This window comes from Castor canadensis, chromosome 13 (assembly GCF_047511655.1).
Source record: "Castor canadensis chromosome 13, mCasCan1.hap1v2, whole genome shotgun sequence".
NCBI classification, from domain to species: domain Eukaryota; kingdom Metazoa; phylum Chordata; class Mammalia; order Rodentia; family Castoridae; genus Castor; species Castor canadensis.
This window is the reverse complement of record NC_133398.1, coordinates 3,461,256-3,473,266: the sequence shown is the minus strand read 5'-3', so window position 1 is coordinate 3,473,266 and position 12,011 is coordinate 3,461,256. Positions and strand designations below refer to the sequence as shown.

The 12,011-nt window shown below is 57.1% G+C and overlaps 1 protein-coding gene across 3 annotated transcripts in view; it reads right to left on the bottom strand.

Moving 5' to 3' along the window:
- Window positions 1-12,011, bottom strand: part of Sardh (sarcosine dehydrogenase) — a 56,208-nt gene that overhangs the window by 29,463 nt on the left and 14,734 nt on the right. For all 3 annotated transcript variants that reach the window (XM_074052873.1, XM_074052872.1, XM_074052874.1), the window contains 4 exons: window positions 11,839-11,929; window positions 8,085-8,226; window positions 5,957-6,040; window positions 2,606-2,719 (listed from right to left, as the gene is read on the bottom strand). In XM_074052873.1, coding sequence (XP_073908974.1) covers window positions 2,606-2,719; window positions 5,957-6,040; window positions 8,085-8,226; window positions 11,839-11,929 — 431 coding nt within the window. The remainder of the gene's footprint in view (window positions 1-2,605; window positions 2,720-5,956; window positions 6,041-8,084; window positions 8,227-11,838; window positions 11,930-12,011) is intronic.

The following is a 12,011-nucleotide window of genomic DNA, read 5'->3' as shown; positions in this document are numbered from 1 at the left end:
GATATTTCCCCAAAGAAGATATTCAAGTGGTTAGCAGACACTTGAAAAAGTACTCCATCCCATTAGTTACAGAAAGGCAAATCAAAACCACAATGAGATACCACTCTGCCCCTACCTGAGTGGCTAGAATTAGTCAGAGAAAAACACGTGTTGGTGACAATGTGGAGAAACTGGACGATGCACACCAAAGAGTGCAAAGAGGTGTGGCTCAGTACTGTGGGAAGCAAATGCTGGACACAGAGTGACCATGTGACTCAACCATCCCAGCCCCGCTGTGTACCCCAGCTGCAAACGCACCCCCGAGCAACAGTGTGCACACAGGTGTTCACGGCAGTGCCATTCCTAACAGCCAAAGAGTGGAAATGACTCCCGTGTCCATCAGCTGATGAGTGGCAAATAAAACGCAATATGGCCCGCCCATGCACTCTGATTTGTGATGAAAGGAATGAAGTACTGATGTGGACAGACTCTGGTGAGAGAGGCTGGTCCCAAAGGGCCATGGATCTTATAAGCCCACTTCTATGAACTGCCCAAGTTAGGTATCAGAGACCGGAAGCAGAATAGGCTGGGGTGGGCTGGAGTGGGGGCAGGGGGTGATCCTTACGTGGGCCCTGAAACTGTTCTGAATCTTGATGGTGCTGATGACTGAACAGCTCTGTGAATTTACTGGAAAACACTGAATTGGACCCTTTAAACTTATGAACTATATGACATACGGATTATATCTCAACAACGCTATCGCTGAACATAAAATTACTCTGCAGCAGCTGCCTCGGGCTGGGCAGTCACTGAGTGTCCAGAAGCTGCAGTATGTCCTTCCTAACTCACTACCACCCGGCACGGTGGCCGCCACCAGCCCTCGGTACCCCGGTGCTCTGGAGGCTGGCGCAGCACAACTGGAAGGCCACAGAGCTGCTGCCAGCAGGGTCACACAGAGCCCCAATCTCAAGAGCCAATAGTGCAGGCCTCCCAGTGCCAAGCCCAATGCTGAGCGAGGTCCCACTGGGGGATGGGCCGGATATCAGCCCTGGTGAGTATTTGCAGCAGGGAAATGCGCAGACGCCAGGCCATGGATCCAGCCATCGCCCCCAGCAGGTTGTTACACATGTGCCATGAGGGTCTGCCGCCTCCTAATCCCTCAGTCACTCCTCTTCCTCCCTTCAGGCATCACTAGCCTCCATGGGGCGCCCACCACTAGCTGGGCACTACAGTACCTTTGCTGATGCGACTGGGGCTTTAGAAAAACCCAAACAGCTTCCTAGGCTGTCGCACGCTGTCTGCCCGATCTGGGGAAGCTGCCAATATGGAAGACACGTGCGTGTTTCGTGTCTCAGGCGCGTTTGCGGAGGCTGGGTGGAACCACACAGCTAAGTTGGCACTTCCCCCAGCTTCCACATCCTCAAGGGCCAGAGTCTCAAGGGCTTTAGAAACTGCAGGGTGGAGGTGCCAGACGCAGCCCGTGCACTTCCTCAAGGCGGCTGCTGGGGACCAGGCACTGAGCTGGCCCTGCAGCTGCTGCATTTTATGGTACACGGGCCTCCTGGCTCTGTCTGGGAGCCCCTTTCTCAATAGGTGTCTACAATTAGCATGAGCTTTGGGGGTGGTGGAGCGAAGAGATGGTCTCTTCCCTTCAGGACTGGTCATCGTGTACAGGCCAGTGCAAAATGAAAGTGCAGGCCTTTCTTGAAGAAGCAGGGAGAGCTCCTGGGATCCAGAAGCTGGTACTTGTCTGTGAGGGGCCCACAGTGATTGCAGTGACCACCTATGAAGTCCTCCTCCGGCACGAGGGCCCCTTGCCATGTTTTGCAGGCTGTCCTGGGCTCCAGGGTTGAACAAAGGGCTTGGCTCTGCTCCCACTTTAGATGTGTGGTGAGACGTTGTCTTAAGTGTGGTGACACACAGGGACAACACATGGGCTGGGCGGGCTCAGGGTGGAGCCAGCACTGCTCCTCCTGCAAAACTACCTGTGGGGTGCAGACTGCTGGAGGGAAGGAGGGAGATCCAGCCCTAAGACTCGTCACCTTGACCCCAGTGAGGTGGGGAGCCAGGCCCTACAGTGAGGAGCCATGAGCTGCCCAGTGCCAATCTGGCCAGCCTAGGGGTCGGCAAAAAGACTCCAACCAAGGAGCCCCAGCCCTGGTTCCCTCTGCTTGGTCTTCTAGAAGGGCACATCCAGGGGCCTGACCTTTGTCAGCAACCCCACCTTGTTGTGGACCTGCTCGGCTACCAGAGGAGGCAGAGCCCTCTTCAGGCACCAGCAAAGAGGAGTCCCATTGGTCACAGAGCCTCACACAGCCTTAAACCAGAGGGGCTCAGAGGCCACACAGCACACTCAGGCCAGTCTTTCTCACCCTGGCCCCCGTTGCCTCCAGCAATAATAGTGACCTTCAGGCCCAACAGCTGGCCGAATGGTGGTACAGAGGAGGGAGAGGAGAGGGCAAGAGAACATCACTCAATCCCTTGCAACTGAGTCAGCAGGAGAGGGGGCATCTGGAGCTCAGCAAGGCCGACCGAAGGTCCCCTTCGGCAGCCCACCTGGGCTTCTCCTGTGTGAGGGTCGGGGAGGGTCTGGGGTCTCTGGCTTCCAGCAGGCTCAGGCACTCACCACAGCATGGTGGGGTGGGAAGTCAAAGGTATATTCATCCTTCAGCAGCTGGTTGTAGGTGTAGTCTTTGTGTGCAGGGTTTCCATAGGCCCCGTAGTAGTCATAATCAAGGACCTAGGACGGAAAGCGTGTCCGTCCATCCTTCCTTCCCTCCTTCTCTCTCCCTCCCTCCCTCCTTCCCTCCCCTTCCTTCCTTCCTTCCCTCCTTCTCTCTCCCTCCCTCCCTCCTTCCCTCCCCCCTTCCTTCCCTCCTTCCCTCCTTCTCTCTCCCTCCTTCCCTCCCCCCTTCCTTCCTTCCTTCCCTCCTTCTCTCTCCCTCCCTCCCTCCTTCCCTCCCCCTTCCTTCCCTCCTTCCCTCCTTCTCTCTCCCTCCCTCCCTCCCCCTTTCCTTCCTTCCTTCCCTCCTTCTCTCTCCCTCCCTCCCTCCCTCCCTCCCTCCCCCTTCCTTCCTTCCTTCCTTCCCTCCTTCTCTCTCCCTCCCTCCCTCCTTCCCTCCCCCTTCCTTCCCTCCTTCTCTCTCCCTCCCTCCCTCCTTCCCTCCCCCTTCCTTCCTTCCTTCCCTCCTTCTCTCTCCCTCCCTCCCTCCTTCCCTCCCCCTTCCTTCCCTCCTTCTCTCTCTCCCTCCCTCCCTCTTTCCTTCCTCCCTCCCTTCTTCCCTCCCCCCTTCCTTCCTTCCTTCCCTACTTCCCTCCTTCTCTCTCCCTCCCTCCCTCCCCCTTTCCTTCCTTCCTTCCCTCCTTCTCTCTCCCTCCCTCCCTCCTTCCCTCCCCCCTTCCTTCCCTCCTTTTCTCCTTCTCTCTCTCCCTCCCTCCTTCCCTCCCCCCTTCCTTCCTTCCTTCCCTCCTTCTCTCTCCCTCCCTCCCTCCTTCCCTCCCCCCTTCCTTCCCTCCTTCCCTCTTTCTCTCTCCCTCCCTCCCTCCCCCTTTCCTTCCTTCCTTCCCTCCTTCTCTCTCCCTCCCTCCCTCCCTCCCCCTTCCTTCCTTCCTTCCTTCCCTCCTTCTCTCTCCCTCCCTCCCTCCTTCCCTCCCCCTTCCTTCCCTCCTTCTCCCTCCCTCCCTCCCTCCTTCCCTCCCCCTTCCTTCCTTCCTTCCCTCCTTCTCTCTCCCTCCCTCCCTCCTTCCCTCCCCCTTCCTTCCCTCCTTCTCTCTCTCCCTCCCTCCCTCTTTCCTTCCTCCCTCCCTTCTTCCCTCCCCCCTTCCTTCCTTCCTTCCCTCCTTCTCTCCCTCCCTCCCTCCTTCCCTCCCCCTTCCTTCCTTCCTTCCCTCCTTCTCTCTCTCCCTCCCTCCCTCTTTCCTTCCTCCCTCCCTTCTTCCCTCCCCCCTTCCTTCCTTCCTTCCCTCCTTCTCTCTCTCTCCCTCCCTCCCTCCTTCCCTCCCCCTTCCTTCCTTCCTTCCCTCCTTCTCTCTCTCCCTCCCTCCCTCTTTCCTCCCTCTCTCCCTCCTTCCCTCCTTCCTTTCTTCCCTTCCCTCCTTTCCTCCTTCCTCCCTCCCTCCTTCATGCTTTCCATCCTTCCACAAACAGGTTGGGTCCCCTGCACAAGGCACAAACAGGACAGGCAGGGTGCACCCTCAGCAGGCTCCCCCTCCAGAGGGTGAGTGGGTCATAGACATGGGGAGGGAGAAAGTGTGGTTCACAATACACAGTTGCACAAATGAAGCCCTTAATCCCCTTGGTGCTGGGCCTGAGAGGAGGGGAAGCAGCCAGATTCCAAGGTGGGAGGTGATAGGGGGGCTGCAGAAGACCTCAGGCCACTGCCAGAGTTTCCACTTGGTGTGAGTGGAAGGCAACTGGGAAAGCAGAGGGTGAAAAGTATGGGTGGGGCCAGCTTCAGTGATGGCTCCAGATGCGGTTGCCATGGCGATTCCGGACTCAGGCCTAACTCTGGGACAAGTCCTCTGGAAAGGCCCACACCTCTAATGAGGGAAACTCTTTCTGCAGATGAGGAAACTGAGGCACAGCGAGATTAAACACTGCCCAAAGTCATAGACAAGTCTGCACAGAGTCCAGCGCTGTGGCATGAAGCCAGGCAGCTGTGAACACAGGATCCAGGGTCTGGTTCCTCAGTTCTCATCATGGCATCTCCTGTGGTTTGCCCTCCTCTCTCAGATGCTCATCCCCAAGCCCCAGGCCCCTCCCAGCCTCTGCTCCTGCAATGCCTCTCTTCCTATCTGCCGACTGGCAGGTGTGAGTGAGGGGAAGTTCTCACTTCCCAGAGCCGCCACCCCGCCCACCACCGCCCCCCACACCTGGCCTCACTTGCTTTTCGCAGGTAGAGTGAGTGCAAGGATATAACCAGTCATTCATTCTCCTGCTCCCAGCCCTAGCTCAAGTCCTGGCATCCTTCCCAGCCAGGCTGGCTTCCCCTGGCCTGTAAGGCCCCAGCAGGACATCCCACCCACTACAGGCCTACTGAGCTGTCCCAGGATGGCTCCCAGGTGGGGTGCAAAGTCTGCTCATCTAGGGATCAAGGGTCTTCTGATTCCCTCTCCCATTGCCTTGCCTTGCTCAGGGACTCCAGGGCACAGAGCTTCCACAGTTCAAAGCTAGGCCTGCCCAGGCCCATCTTCCCTACATCTCTCTGCACTGAACATGGGTCCCTAGGGGCCAATGAGAGAAGAGACAGTGATCAGGGAGGCTCTTAAAACCCTGACCCTGGGACCCAGGCCTGGTTTGCCTCTGGCTCTGTTTCCCCTAAGGATGCCTGGGAACCGGTCATGAACCTGGGTTATTATGGAGATGGAAGAGAGTCTCACCAGGTGAGGATGGTGCCACATGACAAAGGGAAAGATCTGGGTTGCAAACCACCCTCTGGATTGGCCTCAATACCTCTGTGGCCTGCTCCTGAGTGCCCATCCCTAGGAAGAGCTGGGGAGGCCTAGAGGAACCCCAGAGGCCAGGACGTGGGAAATCTTGGTGGATAAACTGAACACATTGAGGCATTAAACCCTCCCACTAACTAACCTCCTACTGACATAAACTAACAGTTGGAGTTGCCAAAAATATATGCAGAAAACTGCACGAAGACTTTGGATCCCTCCTGCAGCTTGGGAAATTTTTCACACTGTCCCCACTACACTGTCCACCTCTCTGCCCACTGTGCTCACACACATGGGCCCCTGGAAAGCCTGGCCCCTGGCGGCTGGCAGGAAGCAAGGCCTGTGAAGTGCCCCACAGAGATGCTGACTGCTCTCCACAGGCTGGTGATGGACTCCCTGTGTGCAGAATGGCTGACCCATCCCCACAGCCTGCTTTGGGCTGAACCAGCCCTGACTCCAGCTGAGGGTAGGATGCATAGGGGGCAGGGCAGGGCCTTTCAGGTGCACAGCAGTAGCTGCTGGCACCATCACTCACCGGAGCTGTCCCTCGGGGACTGAACCATCCTGGTCGCTCCCAGCCCTGTCGCTCCTGGAACACGCAGCCTTGTCCAAGGAGCTCCTGGCAGGAGACAGTGAGTGCCCTTCACACTTGCCCAGACACCACATCAGTGCATAGTCACTCATACCCAAGAGTGCATAGGGCACTGAGGTCCTTGTACTTAGAGCCTGAACTCCAGCCTAGGCTGCCGCTTTCCCCAGGGCTCCCCAAGAACCCCATGCCTCACCCCAAGAATCCCCCACTTAGAGAATGACCATCTGCTGTGAACAGAATTGTGCTCCCCCATAAATTCATATGCTGAAGCCCAACCCCCTCAGGGTGACAATGTGGAGATAGCGTGTGAGCAGGTGATTAAGTTAAATAAAGTCATAAGGGTGGTAAGGCTGATGCCCTTCCAACAAGAAGCAGCGAGACTGCCATGACATAGCTAGTCAGGAGGGCCTCCACCAGGAGCTGAATCAGCCCAACACCTTGATCTGGAACCTCCCAGCCTCCAGAATGCCAAGAAAATAAATGTCTACTCTTCATGGCCCCTTGGCTGCAGTACTCGGTTCCAAGTTGACTCTGTGGCCAGGCAAGCCCACTCCCAGGTATGTGCCAGAAAGAGCAGAATCAGGATCTCAGACAGACACTTGGTACGAACACTCACAGCAGCCCTACTCACACCCACCAGAAGGGGGAAGTGCCTGAATAGCTCTCACCTGCCGAAAACCAAAACATGTAGTCTGTAGTAACGGAATAGTATTCAGCCAGAAAAAGTAATGAAATTCTGACACAAGCTACAGTGTGGATAAAACATGAGAGCATGCTAAGGGGAAGAAGGTCAGCTATTGTCTGGTTCCCTTTCTGTGCAACATCCAGGACAGCAAATCCAGAGGCAGAGAGCAGGTGATGGCTGACGGGCTAGGAAGACAATGAGGAATGACTGCCTGGGCACAGGCATTTCCTTCTGAGCAGGTGAGCATGCTCTGAAACTGGACAGCTCCCTGAATGGGCTGAACACCCCTGTACCCTGCACTATAAAACCGTGAAAACAGCAAACCTTGCATTCTGTGTACTTTACCACAATAAAAAAATACAGGCATGGTGCAGCAATATAGAGGCAGGTTTTTTAAAGAAATAAATTTAATTTAGAAGAAAGAAGCCACCATTCTGAGGTGGTACTGGGGCCTGGGGCTTTAGAAGTTGAGCATAGCTCATAGGTAGTGGGTGCTGGTGACCCTGGACAGTCCAAGGAAGAACATACAGTTAAGGCTGAGTGTCCCAGAAGAATGTGTAGGAAGGGGAGTGGGGAACTGGAGGAGCCACCCCTCTGGCAGGGGAGGACGTCAGCCCCTGCTGAGGCTGCTGTGGAAAGGTCTTATAGAATCTGGGGAGAAGCCAAGCAACCCTGCATCCATCCAAGGAGGCCACTGAGCTGTCAGGACTGGCAAGGGGGTGAGTCCCCAAGACTCCGTGCGGCCTGATATCAACCATGACCCCTCCGCAGGGTAGGGACAAGAGCAGCAGCTTTGGGGTCCTTCTGGACTCTGGCACTGGAGAACCAGATGAGAGAGGTTCTTCACCAGGTTAAATGCACCCATGCCCAGAGCCAGCCTCCTGACTCCTGTTCCATGAGTCCATCCAACACTTTCTCTGAGCCCCATGTTGCTCAGGAACCAGAGTGACCAGGACATCACTCCAATCCCAAGTGAGCAGTGCTTCTGACACAGGATGACGGGTGCAGACCTCAGACAGGGCACCGATCATGTAAGCAGAAGCTCAGTGTGGGAGAACACGCCAACCCGACTACAAGCAGGAGCCTGTGGTCCGCTGCTCCCATCTGACATGCACTCTGCACACTCGCCATGCACCTGCAACCCACCTCCAGCACTGCTGCTGTGTCAGGACAGATCCCGCATATGTTCTTGGGCACCTGTCTCCCCACTAGCATGGAAGCCCCTGGACAGAGCCATTTCCACCTCCCCCACCACTCTCCCAGTCCTGGCACAGCGCCCAGTGCACACTGCTCAGGTAACGGGACAATTGATGTGCTTCTGTCACCCCAGTAGCCCAAGGTCCTCCCAGAAGGTGCTGTGGCCCTGCAGGCAGGACCCTGGGGTACCTCATGCAGGGGGTCTTTCCTCATGTTTCGCCCTGCCAGCGGCTCGTCATGGGGGAAGACAACAGAGTAGTTCTTGGTGTAGGACTCGTGGCTGCGTTCGCGGATCCAGCGGTGGTGGTCTGTGAGTGAGTGATGGAAGCGCCTATAGCAGAGGGATGGTGAGGTCACTCCCTGATGGGGAAGGGCAAGGACCAGTGCACACTTACACCCTTGTGCCCCCCACCAGAGTCCCCCCTGGCTCAGCACCAGGTGGGGCTCATGGATCTCCATTCACTCCCAAACTCTGTGAGCTCACCTCCTCACCTGTGACCCCCATGGCTGTCAGGCAGTGGGGGGACCCTGGGAGCCCAGGAGCCAGGAGAATTCTTATTCCTGACAGGGCTCCCTTTTGTCACATTGCCTCTGCTGTCTGAACTCAAGCAGTTGGGGGGGGCATTCTCAAGTACTCTCACATGCCCAGGGGAGTGAGTGACCCTTGGGAGGGAGGGATCAGGAGCCCAAAGGACCTACAAAGGTTAATCTGAAGGATCTTTAAAGGCTGGGATGGCTCAATGGTAGAGCATTTGCCTAGCTTGTATGAGGCCTTGGGTTCAATCCCCAGCACCACAAAAAATATAAACAATGAATAAAGAATATTTAAGGGCAGTCACCTTTCCTTCTCCCTCCCTCCTGGCAGTGTGGAGGCAGGAGCAATAGTCTCCCAGCCGAGTCCCCCAGAGACCCAAGGCTGGGCCTCATCCTTGGGTCAGAACAAGGGCCCAAAAGGTGCAGAGTTCCTGGGAGCACCCACAGTTGTGACTTCGGAGCAGCTGCAGAATCCAACCCCCAGGTCATGTCCACAACAGCACAAGGCTGGGGACACCATGCAGCCCCCACTAGGGTCCAGCTCTTACCTGGCAGTCCCACCTCACTGAACCCAGAGCCCCAGAGTGGGCAGGGCCACCCACTGGCCCATCCACCTGGCTTCCAGCTGCAGCTTGTAGGTCCACCTGCGTGGAGCTACTGGGCTAGGGTTTGACTCCTGACCCTGTGGTGACAGGGCCCTGCAGGCCTCTCCCAGCACAGGCCCACTGCAGCCTCCCATTAGCCAGCCACTCCCTAGTCTCACTCACCGTTTGAAGCCCACTGCTTCACCAGCCACAGCCTCACTGGGGTCTCTGCCCTCTCTGACAAGGGAGCCTTGTCAGTCCTCATTAGTGCTATCATCTTGTGGTTTGCACATAACTCTAGCAAGCATGAGGTACTGATCCAGGCAGGCGGAGAGAGCATTATCGCTGATAATGGCGCTCCTTGCAGGAGCCCTTTCCCAGTGAGGCTGGGCCTGAGTGCCGTCTGCAGAGTCTCCTTCCACTCGTCCTTGCAGCTGCCTTGTGCGTGACCCTTATCTTATGCCAGCCAGCCCATTTCACAATTGAGGGGTAACGCATGCAACATGAACAGCCCTGGGAGCTGAAGGAGGGTGTGATGGAGCCAGCAAGGGTCTGTGGAGGGCTCCAGCGGGGCCGCCGCCAACTGGGGTGTGGAATTTGGAAACGCATAACTGGCTTAGGAGTGGTAGCTGGGGAAGGCAGAGGCCAGAGGCCCCCCTGGCTGTTTATCCACTCCATTATTAGACTCAGTCCCAAGCAGCAGGAGCCAGGGGACATGGGGCAGGTAGACCCCCAGCTGCTCTGAGTGCACCTGCCACTCATTCTCCCTTTGAATCCTGGGTTGGTGGAGACAGAGGAGGAGTAGGGGAGAGGGCAGGACTGGACAAGCTCTGCATCCACACAGCCTCAATGCTACCTGTGGGTGGGCCCTAGCTGGCTGCTTCTGGAGGCCCTTCTGCTCATATCTGTGGGGGTCAGAGGCCTGGGGCCCTTGGCTCAGCTGCAGCCTGGTCAGAGATACAACAGCAGTAGTTACAGCTTCCATCTCACTGTAGCCACAGGAACCTGCCTGCCATTTCTGCCTGTGAGCCATGGGCAGAGACCTACAGCCAAGCCAGAGTCAGGGCCACCTGCTTCACCTAAGTGAGCAACGACCCCTCTCCAGGTTCACTGACCCAAGGACCTCCAAAAAAGGGTGGTCCATGCTCTGACCACCTCACATGTGAGGGTCTGGGATGCCCTCCAGGAGGATGGATCAGCATGCCCCTTCCACAGATACCAAAACAGACTCAGAGAAGGGGAGGGACTGGCCCAGGGCTGCATGTCTGTGGGGTACAGGGGCAAATGATGGAGACCTATCTTGTACAACCTGCTCTGCTACCACAGGAGAAGAAGCTGCTCTGGCCTAGAGGCTTCGTGGTACCAAGTGCACCCTGGAACTTTTCACGCACAGCTGAGGTCTGAACATGCTGGGACCCAGGACTGGCACTGGCTGCCCCTGACTGAGCTGGCCTCCTGGTGTAGAACAAGGGGACAAGGCATGTCTTGCCTCTAACACACCAGGAGAAAATGGGCACAGAAGAGCTACATTGGCTGTGGCTTTCTCCGCTTTCTTTTCTTTGTTTTTCGTCAGCTCTCTGATTCACTTCACTGTCTCCTCGCTCTGCCTCTCTCCCAGAGGGGACTGTGTCTTGCTCTGTCCACTGGCTCAGGCCCAGGAACACAGACTTCTCATGAGTACTGGCAATCCTAGGTACTGCAGCTGGTGCTGGTGGTGGCCATCCACCCCGGCACACTGAATAGGTATGGGTGGCCCCAGTGATCCAGTCCCTGAGCTGGAACCCTGCCCTGGAGAGGCCAACATTGAGGACAGCCCTGAGGCTCTGGTAGCCCAGCTGATGACTGGGCAGGTCGCCCTGCTCTGCTGTGTGCAACAGGAGGGGCTTGGATGGACCCTTCGCTGAGGCCTCTTGCAGCTGTATCATTTCTAGAACATTCCTCTCTGGGGACAGTGCATGGATACAGCCCCAGACATGCTCTGAGAGGCTGCAGAGCAGACCTCACAATGCCAGCTGCCAGGCAGGGGGTGTTGGCCATTCAGAGACCTCCTCCCCCTGGGGATGCAATGTCCTCACCAAGCCAGGAAGGAGTGAGCATGGCAGGGGCATGGGACACCTTGAGCTGAGCCAACGGCCCTTCTGCCCCCCCTTCAGGCTAATGGGGCAGCTGGGATCCTCCAGGGGCTGCCTCCTCAAACTGCTCAGCCTGAGTGCCCTGCAGGCTCCACTGCGTGCCTCAGAACAATTGCTCTGAGGATGGGTTCAGAGCCAGGGTTGGAGGAGAGGTGGGGGCTGCCCGGGGCTCCTGTCTTCTCAGCCATGGGCCATGCAGCCGCCAGGATGCCTCACCAAAGGCATCTGACTCAGGTACTCCCAGTGCTTCCCACATGCCCACTGCCAAGCTCCACACCTGCACCAGCCCAGCCACTACTACTGACCTTGGTGGCCACATGGCCACTGCCCTGAGACAGAGGGTCTGATCTAGGAGCCAAGGAACAAGGAACTGGTCAGACTGCCTGGCTCCTACTCTACATTCATGCTAACAGCAAGAGTCCAGGCTGGGCCCAGCTCCCTCCTGCCCAGCTTCAGTCTCCCCACTTGAGAAGTGAGAGGCTAGAGGGCTAGGTAGGACCCTGGGACAAGAGAATATGGGAGTCATACAGGCCAATCTGGGCACCCTCGGCACCACTGCCCACCCTTGGCTGCCTTCTTCCCTTGCTGCCACCTCTTCCAAGAAGCTGCCTGGATTTCAGCAAAGGCTCCTTTCCCCAGCTATGACTGTCTTGGTGTGGCTGGTCCTGCCCTTGGCCTCTGGGGCACACTTGCCTGATGTCGTAGCTGTACATGTCCTTTTCCGGGCGCCCATGGACAATCCAGTGGGCCAGCTCCTGCCCACAGCCCCCACCCAGCATCATTCCTGGCAGGAGTGGAAATGAAGGATTACAGTCGGCCCCCAGGACCCCCACATCCCACTGCATGCCCCTCCCTGTAGGCTGCAC